The sequence below is a fragment of the Phragmites australis genome, chromosome 2 (assembly GCF_958298935.1).
Source record: "Phragmites australis chromosome 2, lpPhrAust1.1, whole genome shotgun sequence".
Classification (NCBI taxonomy): Eukaryota; Viridiplantae; Streptophyta; class Magnoliopsida; order Poales; family Poaceae; genus Phragmites; species Phragmites australis.
Genome location: NC_084922.1, coordinates 1331223 through 1357760, shown reverse-complemented (window position 1 = coordinate 1357760; position 26538 = coordinate 1331223). Strand labels below are relative to the sequence as shown.

The 26538-nt window shown below is 53.5% G+C and overlaps 1 protein-coding gene across 1 annotated transcript; it reads left to right on the top strand.

The window, feature by feature from the left end:
- Positions 1 to 575: 575 nt before the first annotated feature.
- LOC133909743 (jasmonoyl--L-amino acid synthetase GH3.5-like) lies at positions 576 to 5020 on the top strand. The gene is made up of 4 exons (XM_062352300.1): positions 576 to 880; positions 978 to 1079; positions 3326 to 4137; positions 4261 to 5020. The coding sequence occupies exons 1-4, from the start codon at positions 588 to 590 to the stop codon at positions 4800 to 4802; spliced, it is 1749 nt and encodes a 582-aa protein (XP_062208284.1). The 5' UTR covers positions 576 to 587; the 3' UTR covers positions 4803 to 5020.
- The last annotated feature ends 21518 nt before the right edge of the window (positions 5021 to 26538 follow it).

Sequence of the window (26538 nt, the reverse complement as noted above, 5' to 3'; positions counted from 1 at the left end):
GCAAATTGCAAAGTGGAACCGTGCACTCAAATCACAGTGCCTGCGTCAATTCTTTTCTTGATACAAGGATGGAGCACAAGACTTCAACTACCAGCATGAGCATGTTCATGACTTGGGTTGGTCTAGTCCTTTTCCTCCCTTTTTTAGGACTGTTCTAGTCCTTGTTTTATTTCCATATGCAGGGCTCCAACCTAGGATAGAGTAGGCTACTCTAAGGCCAACTCTAGTACTGAGGTATCCAGTGCCACAGTACCCCGCAAAGTACTGTAGCACTGAAATCCACTGTAGCAGTACTGTTTACAGAGGCTTACAGCAGGATTGAGAGAGAAAAAGAGTAGTAGAATGTAGGAAATAGGGTAGCTGCTGGAGATGAAAAAATAAAGGATGCTGTAATAGTGATAGAGGATGTTGTAATAGTATTTTTGATGATAAAAATTTAAGATAACTACTGAAGATGGTCTAATGCTCTATATGTTAAACGTACTCGAACCCGTCGTTGAACTTTTGCTCCTTTCTGCTATAAAGCTAGGGCAGGGCTCCAACCTTTTTTTTTTGCCAAAAGGAGTAGTTGTCCAGGAAGTGGCAAGATGTTGGAGAAGAAGCGCGAGTTCAGCGGGGAGGAGGTGATCGCCGAGTTCGAACGGCTGACGCAGGACGCCGCCGCCGTCCAGCGGGAGACGCTGCGGCGGATCCTCGCCGATAACGGCGCCACCGAGTACCTCCAGGGGCGGGGCCTCGCCGGCCGCACTGACCCGGACAGCTTCCGGGCCTGCGTGCCGCTCGCCACGCACGACGACCTCGAGCCCTATATTTCGCGCATCGCCGACGGTGACACCTCTCCCGTCCTCACCGCCAAGCCCATCACCTCGATCTCCCTCAGGTTAGTCAGTATCAGTACGTCGCTGCTACTGTTCAGCTAAGCTCAAGCCTTGAGAACTCAACGGGATGCTGCATGGTGCGTGCGCCAATCCATGTAGCTCCGGCACGACGCAGGGGAAGCGCAAGTATCTGCCCTTCAACGACGAGCTCTTTAAGTTGACGATGCATGTATACCGGACTTCCTTCGCTTTCAGGAACAGGTGCGTTACGTACGAACGCACGCACACGACCGCACCTTAATTTTCCGTCAATCGGTCATCATGCATATTTCTTCTCGGAAGCTGCTAAATTCCTATAACGATTTAGTAAGACGCACCCATCTTATCTTATCTTATATTTACTAATTAAAGACTCCTTTTGATATTTTCACGTTAATTCTAAGAAAATTCTAAAAATTCCTATAAAAAAACAAAACATCCTACCATCGAATTAATTGATTAACTAACTGTAACCATAAATCAACAACCAGACAAAACAACATAGAAGATTAAAAAATAAATCATAAAATCCAACCTTAAAACTACTTCTTACCTTGCCTTTTCTTCCATTTTTTATTGTAGATATCATTTATCCAACAAGATTACATTAGCAAACTCCAACTTAGTTACGTTAGCAATCAACATAATTTTCCAAATCAATTATAATTAAACATTACAAAATTAAAACAACAGAACACAAACATATTACGGATTATCACACAAAAATAATATCAAAGAATTTATAATGTATTTCCAAAAAAATAATATGAGATAAGGTGATGACATTAAAAATAATAATAATTTCAAAAAATCAAGAAACAAATAAAAATCAATTTGCATAACACATAAAATGAAAATTATAAATTAGATCTATTTACAAATAATAAACATGATTCCAATATTATGAACAAAAATTATATTTATATTTTACATTCTAATATTTAAATATAAATAATTGATGTATCTTAGCATAGAACTATTATTAACATAAATATCTATAATTCAGCTGTATACTAAATTTCTAGCATGTGTAGTCGCACAGGTTGATACGCTAGTATTTAATAGAAGTTGGTCTGAACGTCCACCTCACATTTCTTTTTTAGATATTTAAAACAGCTAGTTTTCAGCACTCAAATCTTTTTACTCCACTTCATTGTGCGGCAAAAAATAAAGCAAAATTTTAAAAGCAAGGCTGTAGCGTAGATTGGATCATAAATTGAAAGCAAGGCTGAGATAAATTTGAAAGTAAACAAGCGTAGATCTAAAAGCAAATCGGTACAATTTATAGGTAAATTGGTACAAAATAACAATGGAGTGGTGAAGATGAGCTCGGCGTAGGCAGGCGTCCAGCAGCGAGCTGCCACTCGTGCCCAAGTACACGCACTGCTACTCCATGCAACGTTTGCGGGTCTCAAAATCGAGCATATAGTACCAAAATCGGGAAAAGCTCAAATCATCCATCAGGAGCACATCAAAACTGGAGTTGATCCTTCCTGCTCTACTGGATCAAACAAAAACGTATAAGTCAATTACCACATCAAAATTGATTTTGAAACAAACCCCACGCGCTCACCTTCATGGCGATCCTCCACTCTTCCGATATCATCTTGCAATCTAATAAATACCAAAACTAAGCACCCTAATCAATCGATGGGGGGGGAGGGGAACAAAATCAGCAGCGAGAGAGAATATTTTTTAAATAATATTATTTTATTAGAAAATTATAAAATTATTATTCAAAATCTGAAATTTGCAAAAATAGGTATTCAGCTGACTGCCTGTTGACCCTTTGTGTGCAAATTTCGGATTTTAGATAATATTTTTTAATTTTTTAATAAAATAATATTATTAAAAAAAGAGAGAAACAGCGAGATGAAATGAGCAGGCGCAACTCACAGAGACATATCTATCTGATGTCTATAAGGTGCATAGGACACTGGTTAAATTTTTATTTTTCAATAATCTATCATATGTAGTAGTCTATGTGATATTTTTAGTCTAACAAGTGAAACATCTAGAACTCTAGAAGGACAGCGAGACATCTAGTTATTTTTGTTGTGGGTCCATCACTGGTAACTAATGAGTTCTTCCCTATCTGGTCAACTTCTGGATGGCCACTCGCACCGTGTAAATGTAAATAACCCATAAACAACTAATGGCATTTGGGCCTATGTGAGGAAAGGAGATGGGGTGCAAGCACATCCGATGCAAAAAGGATTAAAAATCAGGACTATCGTGTAAACGGACCGTGGCAACATTGCGGACACCTGGTGGACATTGAACTTCCACGTATCCACGCCGAGCGACAGATGCACAACTGACAACCGATTGAGTGTGTAGGATAGAGTGCACTAGGGATGTACGTCGAAAACTAGTTTTTACCAATACTTTCAGCGTTGATCTAATATGGGTCACTAGTACTCCAGTAGTTAACGACAGTGTCGCTGATTGATACTTTCTCTGATCAGGGCGTTCCCCGTCGAGGACGGCAAGGCACTGCAGTTCGTCTACGGCAGCCGGCAGTTCACGACCAAGGGCGGCCTCATAGCGACCACGGCCACCACCAACTTGTATCGTAACGAGGAGTTCAAGGCCATGATGTGCGACATCCAGTTGCCATGCTGCAGCCCCAACGAGGTGATCATGAGCCCGGACTTCGCGCAGTCGCTCTACTGCCACCTTCTCTGCGGCCTGCTCTTCGCCGACGAGGTCCGCACCGTGTTCTCCATGTTCGGACACAACCTCGTGCTCGCCTTCCAAACGTTCGAGCGGGTGTGGGTGGAGTTGTGCTCCGACATCCGCGACGGAGTCCTGTCGCCGACGCGGGTCACCGCGCCTGCCGTCCGGCAGGCCGTGTCTGCGCTCCTCGCCCCGGATCCCGCGCTCGCCGACGAGGTGGCACGCAAGTGCGCCGGCCTCAGCGACTGGTACGGGGTGATCCCGGCGCTGTGGCCCAACGCCAAGTACGTGCACAGCATCGTGACGGGGTCCATGGAGCACTATGTCAAGAAGCTCCGGCGCTATGCCGGTGGCCTGCCGCTTGTCGCCATGGATTACGGCGCGTCTGAGGGGATGATCGGAGCCAACGTGGAGCCTGGGTTGCCACCGGAGTCCGCCACGTTTACAGTGCTCCCCGACATTGCCTACTTCGAGTTCATCCCTCTGAACAACAGTGACGGCGGAGCCTCTGCCGACGCGTTGTACACCGAGGCGGAGCCCGTCGATCTGACGGAGGTCGCCATCGGTGAGCATTACGAGGTTGTCATGACCACCTTCGCAGGTACGTTTTTCTTTCACGTTAGCTCTCATGCACGAGGTGTGCAGAATGGTAGTAAATTTTTAGTAGATTTCTGCATCGGTGGCACAATTAGTTAACTATGTGCATCCTTGATATGGCAAGCAGGGTTGTACCGGTACCGTATGGGGGACGTGGTGAAGGTGGCCGGGTTCTACAACTCCACGCCCAAGCTCAAGTTCGTGGGCCGGAGGAGCCTCACGCTGTCCATCAACGTCGACAAGAACACCGAGCAGGACGTGCAGCGCGCCGTCGACGGCGCGGCCAAGATCCTCCCCGCGGAGAAGTTGGAGGTCGTGGAGTACACCAGCTACGCCGAAGTGTCGTGCGACCCGGGCCACTACATCGTCTTCTGGGAGCTCAACGATGAGGCCAACGACGACGTGCTGCAGAGCTGCTGCGACGAGCTGGACAGGGGCTTCGCAGACGCTGGGTACGTGAGCTCGAGGAAGACGCGGGGCATCGGGCCTCTGGAGCTGCGGGTGCTGCAGAGTGGCACTTTCCAGAAGGTGCTGCACCACTACCTTTCCCTCGGCGCCCCCATGAACCAGTTTAAGCTGCCGCGGTGCGTCGCCCGGTCCAACTCCGGCGTCCTCCAGATTCTCGCCGGCAACGCCGTGAAGGTCTTCTTCAGCAATGCCTATGACTGAAGTACACATTGGCGGCTTGGCGCATTGAGCAGAGTAGTTGTAGTTCAGCAGGATTTGCATGCAGATGCAGGTGTTGTGAGTGTAACAATTGGCGTTGTTCCAAGTGAGTTCCAGTGTTTTCTCTGTTGCCAAGTGGCCACGGGCCAAAATGTCTTCCATATCTTAGCTTGCATCTACCATTTCTCTTTCACTCATGTGTCCTATTTGCTTGTAAAGCTAACCAAATCAAATAAACTTGTTAATCTGTCGATCTGGACATGAATAACTAATTCACTGTCTTCCTGTATTTCTATTCTTCTCTGTAGGAAGTCGGGAGGTAATGTCTCCTGGGCTTAAGGCTTAAATTGAGTTGTTGTAGTCGTGCCCTACCCTGATTTATATAGTTAAGGAGATAGAGGCCAAGTTTTACTCCAAGTCCTAAGTATGACCGACTTCGACTTGTTCTTCCCACAATAGTCGGGGTAATCCTTCCTTATATGAGATACCTTCCGTATATGATATATTATTTCTAAAAGGTGACCTAATTCATAGTGACCTAGCACATGATTCGAAGAAGAAAAAATACTAGGGAAATCTCCGTCAGGACCTGCGCTAGGATATTCTGTGTTGAGCGGATTCGTATTATTGTCCAGCATAAAATGATGATTACTTTCAACCTATTTTGCTCCAGAATCTCTAGCATGTTTTGGTTCATGCTCATATGCGGCATTAGCATGATTAATTACAGTGTCAGTATCTACTATTCATCCCCCGAACTAATAGGATTAAGCAAAGTAGGAGGAAGGGGAATAATTTCAGAATGAGGCTAAGCGCCTACATTCAAATGCAGATGGGAAAAAGGAAATTTTGTCTCATCAAAAACCACATCTCTAGAAACATATAATCGGCCAGTATAGATGTAAAGGCACTTATAGCCTTTATGAAGATCACTATATCTAAGGAAGACACATTTCTTACACCGTAATTGGAGCTTTTGCGTGTTATAGGGATGGAGATTTGGCCAGCAAGTACACACAAACACACAAATGAGAGAATAGTCGGATTTATTACCAAAGAGGCGCTCCATAGGAGGCTCAAAGTTAATGGCTTGGGATGGAAGCCGATTGATTATATGTGCAGCAGTGAGAAAAACCTCATCCCAAAACTTCAGAGGCACAGAAGCATGAGCAGGAATGGCTAAGTCGATTTCAAACAATTGCGCTCGATTGAGCCATTTTGTTGATGAGCGTGAGGACAAGAGACATGATGAGAAATCCCTATTCTTTGAAAGAAAGAGTGCAGTTTTTGATATTTGTCTCCCCAGTTAGTCTGTATGGTGATTATCTTTCTACTAAAGAGGCGTTCAACATATTGTTGAAATTAATAGAATTTGCAGAAGATGTCAGACTTATTTTTTGGGGCAATTTGCTAGGCACCATCACAGTATTTTCCAATATGAATATTTTTGTGATGGTATCCACTAATTTTGCCTTTTTAAAATATATACTCAAGTAAACTTACTATAATCATCAATAAAAGCTTATATAATTTTTTTTTCTTCTAACCGAACTAGGAGTAGGACCCAATACATCTAAGAACACTAATTCTAAAGGAAATTTTGACATACTAGATGAGTTTAGATAAGGAAGCTGATGACTCTTAGCCTATTGACAAGCATCACATATCGATTCTTTATTGGACTCTTGAGAACAAGGCAAATTATTTCTACTAAGAACCTTCTAGACTATAATTGACAAAGGATGATCTAAACGATGTGCCATCATATTGAGGATGGTTTGATGGCACTAGGAACTTGTATTGAAGAAGATGATTGCTCCAAACATAGAAGGGGATAAAGACCTTCTCTACTCCTGCCTTGTAGAAGAGTTCTCTTCGTTGCTCAGTCCTTAACCAGAAAGAAATCAGGATGAAATTTAAGATAAGTATCATTGTTGGATGTGAGATGATGTGTGATACTTGTCAACAGGCGAAGAGTCATAACCTTCTCTACACCTGCCTTGTAGAAGAGTTCTCTTCGTTGCTTAGTCCTTAACTAGAAAAAAATCAGGATGAAATTTAAGATAAGTATCATTGTTGGATGTGAGATGATGAACATAAACTAAGTTCTGTAGCATTAGGAACATAAAGAACATTATTAAGATGAAGATCATTAACTGGAGTATGAGCAGTAGAATGGCCGACATGATTGATGATCGTATCTGCACCATTGGCGGTTTGAACTTGATCTTACCCACTATACTTCTCACATGTGGTTAACTAGTCGAGCTCATTAGTGATGTAATCAGTAGCACCAATATAGTATACCGATTAGAGTTGACTCCATAAGAAGCAACCGCAACGTATGCCACCTTTTCTTCACCGGTGAAGGCCGGATCAAACCTCTTCCAACATTTTTGGACAATATGCCCAACCTTGAAGTAGAGCTGGCAAATTGGGTTGGAACCTGAAGAGTTGTTATTGCTGTTATTGTTGAATCCTCGGCCACCAGGACCACCTCCTCGGACTCCATCACCGCGGCCGTGGTAAGCACCTTGTCCATGCGACTCATCATTCACCGTTATCTGGTATTGAGAATTTTGTACCTCTAAGCGTGCCTCGGTGGAAAAAAGTTGAGCATATAGATCGCTCAGACTGATAGGATTAATCATCGAACTCATCGCCTCAATAAGCGAATTGTTCTCAGCATCGAGTCTGTCCGAGGATTAATTCCTGTCGCAGGGATCCCGAGAGACCCCTTTTTAGAGATTCGGCCGGGGGATGATCCTGAATAAGTTCGTCGGAGAAATAAATGGAAGCGAAAGTAAATGCAACGGCCGGTGGTGGGGGATTGATCGACCTAGTGCAAAGGGAAGTAAATGCACCGAAATTTAGACAGGTTCGAGCCGCACGGGGGCGTAATACCCTACTCCTGTATGGATGCAATAACTGTCCCGAGGGGGGTCCCCTGAGGGTGTATCTGGTTACAAGAGTATAGTGTCTAACTGAGGGCTTGAGGCTCCTTGTTCTTCGGCCGGAGCTCTGCTCAGGCTTGCTTGTGATGACTTCGCCTGTTGGCTTGGTTTGTTGCGTGGTTCGTCTTCTTCGTCTGGGTGTCTCGGTTGGCTCTCTTCTTCTGTTCAACTTAGTTGCCTCTCTCTTTTTTTTCTTTTTCTCCCTCTGGTGTACCGACTCTTTTATGCACTCGCCGGCCATGACATACCCCGAACGGGAAGGAAGGGGCACAAGTTTCAAGACGCCGCGACTGAGAAAGGCGTTATCATTTTCTCTGGGCAAAGTGACAGGGGCGGTGGAAAAACGCGGCGCGCGTCCGGTCGCTCGTCACTGTGGACGCCCTGGCAACGGGCGCCGTTGAGAGGGCCCACCGGGCAGCCACAGAGGCACCCGGCGTGCCCGCCCTGTCTTGTTCCTCTGCCACGGCACGGCGGCAGGCGGAACGTCTTGGTTCTGGCAACGTTATCCCGAGATATGCCGAATGATACGGGACGGGACCCGTGCAATTAATGTCCCCACGCCTCTCTGCCAAAGCATGGCAGGGGCTGATGCTGCGGCGGGAGCAGTTGGGGATGTCAGGCCGCGCACGCCCATTAAATGGGGTCTCGGACCTTTGACGGGCTGACACCCCATCGGCGGGCCCCTCTGTGTTGTCGGGGCACCGAGTGCTCGGGGGTACTGTTTACCTCCTCGAGCACTCTCTCCCGAGCACTCTCGCACGAACCTTCAGGGAACCGAGTGCTCGGGGGCTGTCACGTGCAACCCCGAGCACTCTCTCCTGAACACTTTTGTACTGACCCTCGGGGAACCGGGCGCTCGGGGGCTGCCGCACGCGGCCCCCCGAGCACTCTTTCCCGGAACTTAGCTCTTCTGATCGTCGGGGGACTAGGGTGCTCGGGGGTGACCGGGCACCTCCCCGAGCACTTTCTTCCCGGTACTTGGACTCGGCGGGTCATCGGGGAACTGGGGTGCTCGAGAACCAGAGGCTGTGGCCCCGAGCACCTTCTCCCAAAACTTAGATTTTCCTCATCCCGCGGGAGGGACCTCGCGGGATGGTGACACGTGGCGGACGACTGACCTGGCCTCGGGACTCAAAGACCCCTGGTTCCTGATACACTGACAGTAGCCCCCGGGCCTATTGGCAGGCGACGGCACGGAGACTGCGGATGGGACCTTCGTCGCGGACGAGGCCGAGGCTGGCGTGGACGCCACATGGCAGGCTTTCGAAAGATGGCCTTTTAGACCCGGGCCTCTGGTATGACCCAACGGGGAGACGAGCGGACGCGCGTCCACAAAACTCCCGAAGGGCATGACAACGGTACGGGCGTCACGCGCGGCTGCCCCGCAGATCGAGAAAAATACGCCTGGCAACCGCTGACGCCGCACGACCAGCGGGTGATTCGCCTGGCAGTTGTGTCGACCGAGGGAACCGTCCCGCCGAGTGCACCGTTGGCAGGAAACGTTTGAACTTTGAGATATAAAAGGGGGAGGGGATCAATCCGCCCCCCTCTTTACGCCTTCTTGCGATCTTGCTCTTGTCTCCTTCGTGCCCCGGAGCCCTTAGAAATCCTTCAGGCGATCGGAGCGCTTCTCCTCCTTCCTCTCCACCACCAAAAAAAACTTTCCCTCCCGTCGAGATGTCGAGGGCCGGAGGAGGCTGTCGTGACAGGACTCCAGACAGCGTGCTACCGGAATCTCGCCTGAAGAATGAAGAGGCAGCGGAGAAGATCAGGAAGCTGCTGGTCCCCGAGGGCCAGCAGGGAGCCGCGGTGGTGACACCGGCGAACTTCCCGCCGGTGACGACCGTTCCCGGGCGAATCATCTTGTTCACTTCTTTTGTGGCGACGGGACTGGTGCCGCCGTTCTCAACTTTCTTCCTCCAAGTCCTCGACACCTACGGCATCCAACTGGTGCACTTGAGCCCCAACTCCGTCGTGGTGCTGGCGGTGTTCGCGCACCTCTGCGAGATGTTCGTGGGGGTGGTGCCTTCGGTGACGCTTCTCTGACATTTCTTCGTCCTCCGGCCGGTCGGGAAGAAGAGGGGGTACTCCACGGCGGACGTCGCGGGGTGCTGCAATCTTCGGCTGCGAGACGGCTTGGGGGAGCAGTACATCCCCCAGGTGCTGCGCAGCAAATGGGAGGAGTGGCGGCGGGACTGGTTCTTCGTCGACGTCGACCCCCATGATAGTCTCGTTCTACTGGAAGCGGCGGCGGAGCCCCGAAAGTCGACGTGGGAGGTGCCGCCGCCGGAAGATGCGAGGTTGGAGCCGGTGTTCGAGCGCATCAGATTCCTGCGCGACTCCGAGCTGACCTCGGTAATGGTGGTGGCGGATTTCTTGCGCCGCCGCCTGGCGCCCCTACGGGAGCGGGACCGACCGTGCTAGCTCTACACCGGGCCCGAAGACATTACCCGGACCCAAATCGGCGCTAGCTAGGATCTAGGCCCAGCGGAGCTGAGAGGCATGACCCGAGTGGTGACCGGCGTGGAGGACACGAGCCGGGCGGTGCTCCCGTGGCCGGAGATGGCGCTCTGCGCTAACCCCGAGTGCGCGGTGATCTTGGCGAAGCTGCCGGAGTTCGACGCCCAGGGGCTCGTCAACCGGCTGAGGAGACGGAGCCCTGAGGCCCCCGAGCTCCCTGGTTTGGACGAGCTAGCCAGCGAGGAGACCGCGGGCAGCCCGGTGCGGGCCGGTGGCCCGGGCGCCGGGTGCAGCGAGCCGCAGGCCGGTGGTGGAGCCGCTGCGGGCAGCAGCCGCTGTACCGGAGAGGAGGGCACCGTCGACAGCGCAGCAGAGGCTGCGCCGGGGGATCGGGGGAAGCGCCCCCGAGTCTACATCCCAGTGCCGGACTCCCCGCCGTCGCCATCGGCAGCGACGGCGTTCCCGGTCCTGGAACCGCGCCTTGTGAGGATGGGGCCTGACTCGTCGCCTGGGAACCGCACGGCGGCCCCACCGAGCCCCCGGCGGAAGAGAAGACGGGAGGATTCCGGGCCGGCCCCGCCGGACCCGGACTTCAGGCTCCCGGCGGTCAAATGGCAGTACCGGAGGACTACGACCGAGTAAGTTTCATCCTTCGCTCATTCTTGGGCGCTCTTTGCCCGAACTAGGCTTCGATTTTAAACTTCGTCTATCTCCCGCAGGCCGCCCATGGGCGTCGTCACGATCGAAGGAGCGCCGGCGCCGGTGCCAGAGCCAATCCCGCCGGCCGAGCCGAGGCAGGCGGACGCAACGATGGCGGGGGGGCCAGCGGATGCGACGGCTAAGGGGAGGACGGCGGAAGCAGCGGCCGAGGGAAGGACGGTGGAAGCGGCGGCCGAGGGAAGGACAGCGGAAGCGACGGCAGAGGGAAGGACGGAGCCGTCGCCCGAACCTTCGGCGCTGGTGGAACCTACCCCGGGTATGCAGAGCCCGGGGCGGATGGTGGCGGAAGCAGCGGCCTTGCCGGGGCCGGCGGATGTGGCGGCCGAGGCAGGAACGCGGCCATCGCCCGAGCGCCCGGCGGCGGTCCAACCTACCCCGGGCATGCCGAGCCCGGGGCGGATGATGGTATGGCGACCCTTGGGGACCCCGGACCCCCCGGAGGCGGATCGCGGGGAAACCAGCGCTCCACCGGCGCCCGACGGGCCTGCCGACCCCTTTCTGGCCGCGATCGAGGGCGTCCAGGTGGCGGTCGGGCGGCTTGGCACGGCGGTGGATGCGAAGGAGGGGCAGCTCGAAGCAGAGCGCGCCCGGCTGGTCTTGGAGACGGCGCAGCTTGCGAGCGCCCAGGATGAGGCCCGCGCGGCGGCCGCGCGGGAGCAGAAGCTTCTGGAAGATACCCGCGCGGAGGTCGCGCGGGAGCAGAAGGTTTTGAAGGCCGCCCGTGCCGAAGCCGCGCGGGAACGAGAAGACGCCGCCCGCCTGGCTGAGGCGTCGCGGCAGCAAGCTGCCGAAGCCCTTGCCAGGGCGGGGCAGGCGCAGGAGAGGGAGGAGGCGGTCGCGGTCCGCGAGAAGGCTGCGGAGGAGCTCCGGGCTGAGCTGACCCGCCGAGAGGGCGAGGCCGATCAGACGCGCGCCAGCCTCCAACGTTGGGAAGAAGACCTCCGGAAGATTAAAGAAGACATCCGCTGGTGGGAGGAGGACCTCTCCATCCGGGAGGTCGACAGCGAGATCACGGCGGCCGATCTGGGCGCCCGGGAGGACTCGCTGGCCCCCCGGGAGGGGGAGGCTGCCGCGGCGGCGGCGGCCGCTGCCACCGGGGAGGAGGAGAACGCTAAACACGAGGCGGAGCTGACCGCCCGTGAGCGCGCCTTGTCCGAACTGGTGGCGCAGACAAAGCAAGCCGCCGGCTCCGCAAGCGACGGCGGTTCTTCTGGCGCGGCCGGGGGCCAGGAACTCGAGGAGCAGCTGCGGGCCGCGAAGGAGAAGCTCGAGACTGCCTTTGTCTCGCGGGTCAACCTGCAGCAGATGCTAGAGGACGTACTCCGGCGGATGCGGCGGGCCGTGGAGAGGGCCGGCCTTGGGCGACTCGTCGCAGACGAGAAGAGCGATGGCCTCGGACGACAAGTCGTGGGGCTTCAACAGATCCGCGAGCGCCTCGAGGTGCTGCCCTGGGCCGTCCACGCGGAAGGGCGTGGGTTGGCCCACGCGGTGGCCGAGCACGTCCTGGCCTGCTACCGGAACAGAGACTCGAACTTCCCGCTGGAGCCAGCGCGGGAAGGAGTAGTCGAAGCCGAGAGAGAGGCCGCCCGGGAAGCAGTTCGGAGCACCGCTGCCGAGGTGGTGGCCGGCTTCAGGCGGGAAGTGCCGCCGCCGCCAGCTCCCGGGGGAGACGACTCCGATGCCGACTCTGCCTTCGATTAGGCTTTTGTAGTAGTTTCCTCTTCTTTTGTTTTTGTCTTGGCTGGATGTAAATATGGGAGTGATCCCTTAGAAATGCTTGTATCCCCTTTGTAAATAATAATGGGAGATTTTCTTTGAGCTCGCAACTCCGGTGCTCTTGAGTACTTAGCGTTTCCTCTGATGTTTTGCCTTGGGGTCCCGGGGAGTACTCAGTCGGGCCGTTCCTGACCTTTCCGTCCCCGAGGATGGAGTCGTCCCGTCGTTCTTGGCGCGTTCAGCCCCCGAGCCCTCGCGAGTCCACATCGTCTAAGTCAGAAGGCAAAGACACGAACTTCCTTGCTCGGGAGATGGATCGATCCAGCACGGAACACGCTATGACCGGTGAACACTTTTTCACCTCGCGACCACTCAGTCAGCAGACCGGAGACACGCATGGGCGGGAACGCGACCAAGAGTCCTCATGGTTCGGTGGTGCCCGGGCTTAAGACAGACCGAACCGAGCACCGACAACCCACCCCCGAGGCCTAGGCTCCGAACTACTCGAGTGGCTCGAGCGATAGGATTACCCAGGGCACCCGGGGACTCGGTAGTGCTCGGGGCCCTTAAAAGCGGACCGAACACCACGACCACCATGAAGGACTTCGGTCGGACATTACCGCACGTACGGTACACCTTTCCACGGACCGTTATGTCGTTCTAGGAAAAAGTAGACACACGGCAGGGTTTTGTGTGCAAGGAGATCATCTCACCGGGCAGATTAGCATACGAGGGCCCCCGAGGATGACTCGGGAACAGAATAATATTGGATGTAAATTCCTCTGAATTTAACCACTCACCGGACAACTGTCGACCTTTCGGCCGACCGATCCAGGAGGGGCGTGCGCTCCGAGCTCGGGGTGCTCGGGGGCTTGGTTCCTTCAGCCGGGGCGCCCGAGCGTCAAGGGGCACGCGAGGAGCCCGGGGTCGGGTGACCTCGACCACTCATGCCTAAGTGGTGGGACCACCCGAGGACCCTTGGGGCCGATCAGCGACCTGGGCATCAAGGCCCTCGCGGTCGAACTGCTTTTGCTTTGATTGTTGACCTGTGACTTAAGAGAGAATAGGGAATTTCTTTGCTTGGTGCGCTCTGTTAGTGCGGTACTTGTTATAGACTGCTCTCATTTTCGATCTGAGACCTCTTGAATACCCAGACCGGCGGACAAGAGCTGGCAGAGGGCATAACCCAGAGGTCCTATGGTTCGGTGGCGCCCGGGTATGACAGACCAGACCGAGCACCGACAGCCCGCCCATGGGGCCTGAGCTCCGGACTACTCGAGCAGCTCGAGTGATAGGATTACCCAGAGCGCCCAGGAACTCGGTAGTGCCCGGGAGCCTGTCACGACACCGAACACCACAGCCTACAACATCGGACGTAAGTCAGCGGCAACTGCCCGCGTGCATACCGATTGGGATTCTTTTATCAGCTGGGAAAATGAGAGAGTGAACTTTTTCTCGCACAATCGAGCATCTCACCAGACAGATTAAATGTATGGAATCCAGAAAAATAAATTTGACACAACGATTACACATTAACATTTACATTGAATTGACAAATTTTACAAGGTTGGGTGACTTACCCAGCTAGTGGTAGCCCCCGGTCAACTTGGGTGGGGGCGAAGCCCCCGGCCTGGTTGACTTGAGCCGCGAGCATGACCATTTACGGGTAGAACTTGCGCATGTGCTCGATGTTCCATGGGTTGGGAAGTGGCCATCCGTCTTCTGCCGCAAACCTGAAAGAACCTTCTCGCGGGACCCCGATCACGGTGAAGGGACCCTCCCACATAGGGGATAGCTTATTCTTTCCTTCGCGCGACTGGACGAGTCGGAGAACTAGATCCCCCACCTCAAAGAACCGTGCCCGAACATGGTGCTGGTGATAGCGCCGCAAGCTTTGCTGGTACCGAGCCGCCCGGACGGTGGCACACCGCCGGCGCTCTTCCAGGTAGTCGACGTCGTCACGTCTCTGCTGCTCCTGCTCGCCCTCAGAGTATGCAAGTACCCGAGGGGAGCCTAGAGTGAGCTCGGAGGGGAGGACCGCCTCAGCGCCGTAGACGAGGAAGAATGGAGTCTCCCCGGTGGCGCGGCTTGGCGTGGTCCGATTAGCCCATAGCACGGCGGGCAGCTCGTCGACCCATCCCTTCTCGTGCTTTGCGAGCACGTCATAGGTCCGGGTCTTGAGGCCCTTCAGTATCTCCGCGTTGGCGCGCTCAACTTGCCCGTTACTCCAAGGATGAGCGACGGAGGCGAAGCAGAGCTTGATGCCGAGGTCTTCGCAGTAGTCCCCGAACAGGGCACTAATGAATTGGGTGCCGTTGTCGGTGATGATCCGGTTCGGGACGCCAAAGCGACTGGTGATGCCGCGGATAAACTGGAGCGCTATGTTCTTGGTCACCTTGATGACTGGGACCGCCTCCGGCCACTTGGTGAACTTGTCGATGGCGACGTAAAGGTACTCATAGCCCCCGATTGCTCGGGGGAATGGACCCAGAATGTCCAACCCCCAGACCGCGAAAGGCCATGACAGGGGGATGGTGTGAAGAGCCTGAGCTGGGTGGTGAATCTGCCTTGCATGGAACTGGCACGCTCTGCAGCGCCGAACCAGCTCGGAAGCATCCTGGAGGGCTGTAGGCCACTAGAAACCTTGCCGAAAGGCCTTCTCGACCAGCGTGCGAAACGATGAATGGCCACCGCACTCGCCCTCGTGGATCTCAGTGAGGAGCTCGCCGCCTTCTGCCCGGGAGATGCATTTCAGGAGGATGCCTCCTGCGCTACGCAGGTAGAGATCCCCATCTACTATAGCATAGCGTCTGGACTGCCGAGCAACTCTTTCGGCAGACGCCTCATCCCCGGGAAGGGACTTTTCCTTCAAGTACCCTCGGATGTCGGACATCCACGAGGCATCTTGAGAATATTCAGCAAGTGCGGCACACTCGCCGGACGGCGGCACCCTGACGGGGCTTCCCACTGAGGGCACCGCCGGGGTCCCCTGAATTGGGTTCGAGGTTTCCTCTTCGTCCTGTTCGGCAGGCAGGACGGAAGGCCGTGTGAGTCTTTCTTCAAAGACTCCGGCAAGGACGCGCGCACGGGAGGAGGCCAGGCGGGAGAGCTCGTCGGCTAGAGCGTTGTCGCGGTGAGGGATGTACCGCAACTCAAGGCCATCGAAGCACCTCTCCAGCTTCCTGACTGCTGCCACGTACGCCGCCATTTGAGGATCCGTGCACTGGTACTCTTTGGACACCTGGTTGATCACCAGCTGGGAGTCTCCCTTGACCAGGAGGCGACGAATCCCGAGCCCCACCGCAGCTCGGAGGCCGCGATGAGACCTTCATATTCCGCCATGTTGTTGGATGCGCGAAACTGCAGTTGTATAACGTACCAGAGTTCTTCACCCGTTGGGGAGGTGAGAACCACTCCGGCCCCCGCGCCTTTTAGCGTGAGGGAACCGTCGAAGTGCATAACCCAGTATCCGGGCGCGTCGTGCCCGGGATACGCAGAAATCTCCTCTGGGACGACCTCGGGGACGGGTGTCCACTCTGCCACAAAGTCGGAGAGCGCCTGGCTTTTGATCGCCTGACGACTGACAAAGTGCAGGTCGAACTCCGCCAGCTCCACCGCCCACTTGACAACTCGCCCGGTGCCTTCTCGGTTCCGGAGGATGGGTCCCAGCGGATACGTGATAACCACCGAGACCTTGTGCGCTTGAAAGTAATGGCGCAGCTTCCGGGAAGCAAGGAGCACGGCATAGAGCAGCTTCTGGGCCTGGGGATACCTTGTTTTGGCCTCCCGGAGGACTTCACTGACAAAGTACACCGGTCGCTGTACTCGGCGGGCCCGGACGGTGGCTTCACCCGAAGGGCTGTTGCAGCCCCCAGGCTCGGCGGCGTGGTCGGGGTTAGCCGGGTGCTCGGGCTCGACTCCCTGGTCGGGAGGAGCAGAGTGCTCGGACTCGACCCCCTGCTCGGGGGGAGGCAAGTGCTCGGGCTTGACCCCCTGCCCGGGGGGGGCCGCGAGGGCTGGGGAGTGCCCGGGGGCGGCAGGGAGCTGGGACCCAGCACCTGGCCCCGCGCACTCGTCGCGTTCCACCACCAACACCATGCTTACGACCTGAGGAGTGGTCGATACATAGAGCAGTAGGGGCTCACCTTCGGAGGGAGCCACCAGCACGGGTGGTGAGGTGAGGTACTTCTTCAGATCGCGGAAGGCCTGCTCAACCTCCGGCGTCCAATCGAAACGACCAGTCTTCTTCAGAAGCTTGAAGAGGGGGAGCCCGCGCTCCCCGATCTTGGAGATGAAGCGCCCGAGGGCCACCATGCAGCCGGCGAGACGCTGGACCTCTTTGAGTCGAACCGGGGGTCGCATCTGCTCGATGGCCTAGATCTTCTCTGGGTTGGCCTCGATCCCTCGGCCGGAAACCAAAAAATCGAGGAGCTTGCCCGCCGGCACCCCGAAGACACACTTCTCGGGGATGAGCTTGAGGCGGGTGGTGCGGAGACTGTTGAAAGTCTCGGCAAGGTCTTCGAGCAGGGTGACGCGGTCTCAGGACTTGACCACGAGATCGTCGATGTAGGCCTCGACGTTGCGGCCAACCTGCGAGTCAAGGGTAATACGAATGGCGCGCTGGAAAGAAGACCCAGCATTGCGCAAACCAAAAGGCATCGAAACATAACAGTAAGTTCCCACCGGGGTGGTAAAAGCAGTTTTTTCTTCATCCTCTACAGCCATGCGGATCTGGTGATACCCAGAGTTTGCATCTAAAAAACATAAAAGATCGCATCCTGCGGTTGCATCTACAATTTGATCAATGCGGGGCAAGGAAAAAGGATCTTTAGGGCAAGCCTTATTTAGGTCGGTGTAGTCCACACACATGCGGAGCTTGCCGTTGGCCTTCGGGACGATGACTGGATTTGCCATCCAGTCCGGGTGGAGGACCTCTCGGATAAATCCGGCATCAAGGAGCTTGCTGACCTGCTCCCGGATGAACTCCTGGCGCTCAGGCGCCTGCCGCCGGACCTTCTGCTTCACCGGGCGGGCGTCCGGGCGCACTGCCAAGTGATGCTCGATCACCTCCCTAGGGATCCCGGGCATGTCGGACGGTTGCCATGCAAACACGTCTGCGTTGGCCTGGAGGAAGATGACGAGCGCGCTTTCCTATTTGCTGCCCAGATCACCGCCGATTCGGACGACCTGGGTAGCGCCCTCGCCCACCACGACCTCCTTCGTAGGAACAAAGGCGTCGGCGGCGAGTCGGGGTTTGGATGAAGAGGGTCCCGGGCCCCCTGCGCAGCCTTCGACTTCGGCCCGTGCTGAGACCAGAGCCATGTAGGACTGCTCGGCGCAGGAGACAGCGCCGCCGGAGTCGGCAATCACGGAGATGGGGCCTGCTGGGCCCGGCATCTTAATCATGAGATACGCATAATGCGCGGCCATCATGAACTTGGCGAGCGCCGGACGCCCGAGGATGGCGTTGTAGGGGAGGGGCAGCTCCGCGACGTCGAAGAGGATGTTCTCCGTGCGGAAGTTGTCCCGACTCCCAAAAGTCACGGGTAGCTCGACCTGCCCGAGGGGAAGGGAGTGTCCGGGTGTCACTCCGCAGAATGGGAGCGACGGCCTTAGGCGCCTGGAAGACACCTGCAGCTTTTCAAAAGCCTCCTTGGAGAGGAGGTTGAGGCCCACACCCCCATCGATCAGCACTCTGCCGACCTTGACATTGCAGATGATGGGGGACACCACCAGGGGTAGTCGCCCCACGGCTGCAGTACTCGCGGGGTGATCGGCCATGCTGAACGTGATCGGGGCGTCCGACCACCTCAGGGGCCTGGCGGCCTCCTCGCTCGGGGTTGCCGAGCACACCTCGCGCCGCATGACCTTGATGCCACAGCGCGAGGAAGGCGTGTAGGCGCCTCCGTCGATGAAAGCGACGGTATGCTCGGGCTCCTGGAAGCCGAGCTCGGCGTTGTCGGGGGCGGCCTCAGCATCGCCTCCCCCGTGGGACTCGTCGCGCTCCCTCTGGCGCTGCTCGACGAGACCCTTGACCGTACGACACTCCGTGAGATCGTGCCATCTGGTCTGGTGTATGGGGCACCATTTGCCTAGCTCGGGCCCCGCGTGAGCGGGGACCCTCGCTGGAGCAGGAGCCCGGCCGGGTGCCGGGGCTCTTGCGGGAGCCGGGGCCCTAGCTGGTGCCGGGGCCCTCGCGGGGGCCAGGGCCCGAGGAGGGGCCCTGGCAGGGGCCCTTGTGGGCGCGGGCCGTCTGTCGACGACCGCCCGGCGTTCTTGTCGGCGGTCGGGCTCTTGGGCCGGCCTATGGGCGGGGCCCTGGGCCGGCTCGACTAGAGCGGCCTCGCGCTTCCTTTTCTTCTTCTTTTCCCGCCTGTCGGAACAGGAAGAACTTGGCTGGTCGGCGGTGGGGTGCGGAGCATGCCACGCCTGGGCCTCCGCCGCCTTGGCGCACTTATCGGCCAGTGCGAAGAGCTCCGCAGTGGTTTCGATTTCATGCGTACCTAGCTTTTCGAGCATCCACTCATCGCGGACGCCCTGCCGGAAGGCGACGATGATAGCGTGGGGGCCTACCCGCGGGATGGTGTTGCGGACCTGGCTGAAGCGCTGAATAAAGCGCCGCAGCGTCTCCCCCTCCTGCTGCTTGACGGCGTGAAGGTCGCACTCCAAGCCAGGGCGCGTGAACATGCCCTGAAAGTTAGCCACAAACTGGTGGCAGAGGTCATCCCAGGAGCTAATAGACCCTGGGGGTAAGTTCATGAGCCAAGAACGGGCAGAGCCCCTCAAGGCCACATGGAAATAATTTGCCATCACCTTTTCACTGCCTCCGACCGCTTGGACGGCCGTAGTGTAGATCTGGAGGAACTCGACGGGGTCGATGGACCCGTCGTACTTATCCGGCAGCTCGGGGCGGAACTTGGAGGGCCACTTGACCCGACGGAGCTCAGTGGTAAAGGCACGACAACCGGTGCCGTACCCAGTGGCGCTGGCGGTAGTCCTTGGTGGCGAATGCCGGCGAGCCGGGGATTCCTGACGATCGTGGGCCGGGAAAGAGGAAGCCTGATCCTCTGCCTCAGCCTCCTGCCGGGTTTCCCGCTGGCGCTCGAGAGTGACGCACGCATCCTCGTGGCCCATCCGCTCGTTGAGACGCAAGCGGAGGTCTTGGGCTTCGAACGCGGCCAGGGGGGTGGCGCTCCGCCTGGAGGCCCCCCGGCCCGTGCGAACGTTGCCCGTTGATGAGCCGGTTCTGGCAGCGCCACGCCAGGTGGTGGCGCGAGAACTCCCGGCCAGCACCTGGCGGCGAGCAGTACCGACCAGGGCGACGACGTCTTGGATCCACCGGCCTTCCGGAGTGTTCGGCGTTGCCTGGATGGGCGGGTGCCTGAGGAGAGCATGCGCCGCAAGCAGCACGCTCCCCGGGCCGGCCTCGCTAAAGGCGAACCTACGCCGCAGAGGCGCCCGGTGCTGTCCAGAGGCGGACCTGGCGGCCGGAGCTTCGACCACCTGCTGGGGGTCGGACGGTACACCGGCGGTGGCAGCGGCAGCCCTGTTGGGCCCAGCGCCCTGGTCCCCTTAGGAGGGGAAAAACGCGCGTGGAGATAGTGGCTGCTCGGATGCAGCCGCGACTGGGACCTCCGGGACGTCGGGCAGCATTTCCTCACTGGAAGTGGAGCTGGAACGCTGGAGACGGTGCCCACCAGCCATTTTTTCCTGTGGAAGAAAACAAACGAACAGATTCAGGAATGTTCCCCCTACCTGGCGCGCCAGCTGTCGGAGGATTAACTCCTGTCGCAGGGATCCCGAGAGACCCCTTTTTAGATATTCGGTCGGGGGGATGATCCTGAATAAGTTCGTCGGAGAAATAAATGGAAGCGGAAGTAAATGCAATGGCCGGTGGTGGGGGATTGATCGACCTAGTGCAAAGGGAAGTAAATGCACCGGAGTTTAGACAGGTTTGGGCCGCACGGGGGCGTAATACCCTACTCCTGTATGGATGCAATAACTGTCCCGAGGGGGGTCCCCTGAGGGTGTATCTGGTTACAAGAGTATAGTGTCTAACTAAGGGCTTGAGGCTCCTTGTTATTCGGCCGGAGCTCTGCTCAGGCTTGCTTGTGATGACTTCGCCTGTTAGCTTGGTTCGTTGCGTGGTTCGTCTTCTTCGTCTGGGTGTCTCGGTTGGCTCTCTTCTTCTGTTCAACTTAGTTGCCTCTCTTTTTTTTTTCTCCCTCTGGTGTACCGACTCTTTTATGCACTCGCCGGCCATGACATACCCCGAACGGGAAGGAAGGGGCACAAGTTTCAAGACGCCGCAACTGAGAAATGCGTCATCATTTTCTCTGGGCGAAGTGACAGGGGCGGTGGAAAAACGTGGCGTGCGTCCGGTCGCTCGTCACTGTGGACGCCCTGGCAACGGGCGCCGTTGAGAGGGCCCACCGGGCAGCCACAGAGGCACCCGGCGTGCCCGCCCTGTCTTGTTCCTCTGCCACGGCAGGGCGGCAGGCGGAACGTCTTGGTTCTGGCAACGTTATCCCGAGATATGCCGGATGATACGGGACGGGACCCGTGCAATTAATGTCCCCACGCCTCTCTGCCAAAGCATGGCAGGGGCTGACGCTGCGGCGGGAGCAGTTGGGGATGTCAGGCCGCGCACGCCCATTAAATACGGTCTCGGACCTCTGACGGGCTGACACCCCATCGGCGGGCCCCTCTGTGTCGTCGGGGCACCGAGTGCTCGGGGGTACTGTTTACCTCCCCGAGCACTCTCGCACGAACCTTCGGGGAACCGAGTGCTCGGGGGCTGTCACGTGCAACCCCGAGCACTCTCTCCCGAACACTTTTGTACTGACCCTCGGGGAACCGGGCGCTCGGGGGCTGCCGCACGCGGCCCCCTGAGCACTCTTTCCCGGAACTTAGCTCTTCTGATCGTCGGGGGACTAGGGTGCTCGAGGGTGACCGGGCACCTCCCCGAGCACTTTCTTCCCGGTACTTGGACTCGGCGGGTCATCAGGGAACTGGGGTGCTCGAGGACCAGAGGCTGTGGCCCCGAGCACCTTCTCCCGGAACTTAGATTTTCCTCATCCCGCGGGAGGGACCTCGCGGGATGGTGACACGTGGCGGACGGCTGGCCTGACCTCGGGACTCAGAGACCCCCAGTTCCTGATACACCGACAGAGTCCTATGAGGATGTAGGACACGATATCATCATCATCAAGCCACTTCACAGCAGCGGCCATCTCATCCGCAAATCCTTTCATCTTGGAGAAATATGCCGCTACGGATATCTCCCCCTTTCATGTGATTGTCAACTTAGATCGTAGATGAATAATCCTTGAACGCGAGTGGGAGACAAACATCTTTTGAATTATCTTCCGGACTTCAGAGGCGCTTGTCAATGTAGCCACCTAAACTAGCACCTCCCTCGATAGAAATGCAAGGAGATAGCTCAGCACTCTGATCCTACGAAAGCCATGTTACATACGCAGGGTTAGCCACCGTCTCGGTGACCTTGTCAGCCTACATTGTCACGGTACCATCTAGATAGCCGATCAGTTACGCTCCTCGCACGACCGGCAGCAGTTGGGCTTTCTAAAGGATGAAATTGTCCCTTGTCAGTCACCAGAAGCCCGAGAGAACTCTGTCATGGTGATCAACGACGAAGAAGAGGAAGGAAGGCTCGACATAGATGTATTGGTGGAGAAGGATGGCTACGATGCCATGTAAACTATGGAGCTGGCATTTCAGTACGCGCGAGTGAACTCTGTTGTGAAGTGTGGACACCGGCCTACGTGTCTTCTATATCTTATATGTATCGTTTCACCAGTTCTCTTTCATGCATATGTCATGTTTGCTTGTAAACTAAATGAAACAAAATAAACTTGTTTTTCTTGCGGGTAAAATCCAATAAATTTGCTGATCTCTGAATCTGAACATGCATCTCTGTCTCTCTGTATTTCTTTTCTTTTTAAAAAAAAAGAAGTCAGGAGGTGTGGTCTGAAAAAAATACAAATATTTATTACCTTTTTTAAGGAGAAATATAGATTATATGGAACAAATCTTTATATTTACTAATTGGAGGCTCCATCCGCGGTACTCCGGATGAGACGCGCTAAGAAAAAAGAGAAATAATAGAAAAATCCTAAAAAAAGCAAACCATCTGACCATCGATTTGGTAGACTTAATCATCCTTAATCATTGGATTTAATATATCTCAAAGTACCCCTTTTCTTACTTCTAAATTACCCACCTCCGCCATTACGTATTCATATGTACATACCGTGAGCTCAGTTTCACGTTTCAAAATTAATGTCACGTATCACGTTTCAAAATTAATATGTCATCACTTATCAAAATTAGTATTGCAGAAACATGACCATCCTGGATACGTAACCGAGTCCAACAATAACTAGCAAAAACTAATTATATGCACTATACTATAATATCATATATACAAGATTGCGAAGCTTATTTTGCCAAAAGCACTGAGGTAGATCTTGCCGGGCTCCAAATCACAACATAACTTAAAAGGAATCCAAAACGTACACGTCAATGTTATTGTTTCCGGCTAGGATACAATAAACAAATCTGCCGGGCCTCTAAGTCAACAAATCTGCCGGGTCTCTAAGTCTGAATTGAATAAGAAATCTACAACGTTATATATGCAAGGATGACAAGCTTTTTCTTCCACCAAAACAAATCCTTCTGCTAGGTGTTTTCATCTCCTGCAATTTTCTTCTCCAACGCTAGCTTCGGTCTCCATCTACCAGTAATGTGTTGTTCTGCTTTTTTTTAATCCCAAGCAGCAGTGGTGAAATTTTAAGTCTTGACATGATACTTATTGACGAAGAGGTATAAGGATTCTTCGTTATAATTGCAGCTTCTTTTTAAATATTTTCAGTTTGGAAGCTAATGATGAATGACAATCCAGGGGACCATGGTGCACGGAGTTATCAATAAGGCATATATTCAAAAATTCAAAACATTGATTCAAGAAGATAATGTGTATGTCATAGTGAATGTTAGAGTCACACCAGCAGCAAAAACATATAGACCAGTGAAAAACGACAAGGTAGTGAACTTTTTGCCCACAACTACTATTAAAAAAGATCAAAGATACAGATGACATTCCAAAGTATAGTTTCAAGTTTTGCAACATAGATATGCTTTCTAAAAGAATTAACATCGACATTTACCTCTCAAGTATGTTATCACTGACTTTGTAACTTTATGTTAATTCTTTGATTGTCATCTAATCATTCATACTTATGTTTAAACAGATGTTATAGGAATTGCAGCATACATCGAACCAGTTGAAGAAACTAGGACACAGTTTGGAGTATAAAAAATCCGTGATATTGTGCTCCTAATCGAGTAAGTTGGAAAAAGAAAAAATGTGAAAGTCAACTACCAAATCATTATAAGTTTCTTGCAGATCATGATATTGTGCTACTAATCCACTACATGTAGTGAATCTGTACAACTATATGTTCCTCAAAATCATTTTTTTTAAGATATTAGAATACTTGATGTTTCATACTGATTTATCTGCTCATTTTGCAGTGATCAAGAAGTGAAAGTTAGATTGTGGAATGACATAGTAGAGCAAGTCGATGTTAAGTCGAAAACTCATGTCATCATAATAACATCTACAACTGTGAAGAAATTTGGCAATATGTCTTCATTGAATCAGTCATTTATGTATATCATATGTAGTGTCTTATATATAAATAACCCCTGGAGAATAAAATAAATGAGATATTCGCAGGATATTCTCTATCATCAACCACCGCAACACAAGTTTTTGTAGATTTACCTATTACTGAAGCTATCGATATACAGAACAGGTAAAATAAATTGTCATATTGTTACTTCTATTTTAATCTATGAAACATGCACTCTAATATGATAGATATTATTATTTTTAATACAAATAGCATTTGTTCAAATGAAAATATTATCAAAGAGATACATGATGAGGGTCAAGGGATATTAGAGGAGCAAATATAGCACAATAGAAGAACTTTGGAAGGAATAGAAGAAAAAGAAAAGAAAAGAATAGCTGATGGGCCGAGCGCGTCCCTAGTTTTGGCACAGGTGCTACTGTGTACTAGCCCGCCGCTTCTCCGTCCGGCTGTCGTGAACACTCGCAACTCCAACGCGACCAACCAAACACTCTGAAACACGCGACGACGATCATGGGTGAGCAACCACCACCAAACCACCGGCCGCGGGACAACACGGCCGAGGCGGATGCCAAGACCGGTGACGCAGCCGCGAGGGCCGAGGTACTCGAACCCGCCGGAGCCCGGGTGGCGGGAGGGCCCGTGGTACCCGAACCCGGCGAACCCCGACCCCGCGACGCTGCGGGAGCAGTGGCTCCTCGCCACGCGCCGCCTGGGGCGCCGCCATCCTCGCCGGCGCCGCGCTGTTCGCGCTCGGGCGGGCCGTCAAGGGCGCCAATCCACTGCCTTCCCACCGCGAGCCGCAGCGCGACGCGCCCGGCCAGAAGCCGTAGGCGTCGATCGTTTCGCTCGGCGCCGTGCGCCCAGTGCTGTCACGGCCTTCCGTCGCACCAGCGGTGCATGTTCTTGTGCTTCGTCTTGTTGGCATGTAAAAATTTCGATCAAATGTGCCGTGCATCCTGCACTGTGATACGAACACGCTTCGCTACTCAGAGAGATCCCTGTTCATGTCCCTTGACTATCAAATTCATGTCCATGTTCCTGAGATGAGATTGTTTATTCACAATCATTCAGCAAATCACAGGCCTCATCTCATCTGCACGTGCCGCGATCAAGTGGCTGGCCCAAAGGCAAGAACATTTCACGTCCTTCACAGGAGCTGGCTACTCCATTGCTACCCGTCGATCACTGACCGGCTAGAACAAGCGTATCAACATGGAAACTGTTTGTCTGGGGCTCTGGGCCCTCCAGTTATTACGCTGTCTCGGGTGTGCTTGCTACGGTGCAGCCAGCCATTTGCCTGGGGAGGCAGAGTGCTCTTCCAACTGCAAGCAGAAAGGATGTCCGGTTTCGTCTCCTGCTGTTGCCCCCTTACTTCCTGTCGAGACGTGCAACCTTTCTTTGTTGTCCCATGACATGCAAGCAGCAAAAAGGAATTCTACACATAAGATTGAGAAAGAACGGTAAATAGAAGCTTATTAAAAAATAGAAGCAAAATATCGAAAGAGATAAAGAATAAATCATACCGGACGTCTCGAAAAAATTGTTTTGATAAAAAATTCCAATGGATAGATGTGAACCCTATATTCCATAGCTCACAAAAAATTGCAATTAACTAGATACCAGGTGAAGAAACTCTCCAAATTAATGAATCTAGAAGTAGGGATGATTCACAACCAACTTATAGATGATTCTTATACCTCTAACAACAACAAAAATAATTTCAACATAATAAAAAAAATCAACTTTCCAACAAAAATGAAAAACACAATGAAACCGAAAAACTTGCAATTATATAAGAGAGGCAAGAAAACAAAACTAGAAAGAGATGAACACAAGACTAAGATGAAACACAATATTTATTATCTACAGACGAACACCCTATTTTCAGCTAATTACAAAGTGATTTTGGATACATAACTCTCGTATAAAACAAAGGCTAAACATTCATCTCTTTCTCTTTTAAAATCCTAAAACTCAATTCTCAAATAGATGACTTAAGGAGGTCCTTATAGACCTCTCCTCATATTTATAGATCTTATGAGCTTCTTTATATCCGAAGTTTCTTAGATTTCTTGCATGTCAAATTTTCTAGATTTTTTTCATCTCAAGTAACCTAGTTTTCTTGCATCCTAAGTAATCTTTCTGATGATGACATATGTATTTTGTCTTACGATCTTGATCGTTGGTAAGTTTCTCTCGCTCTCGATG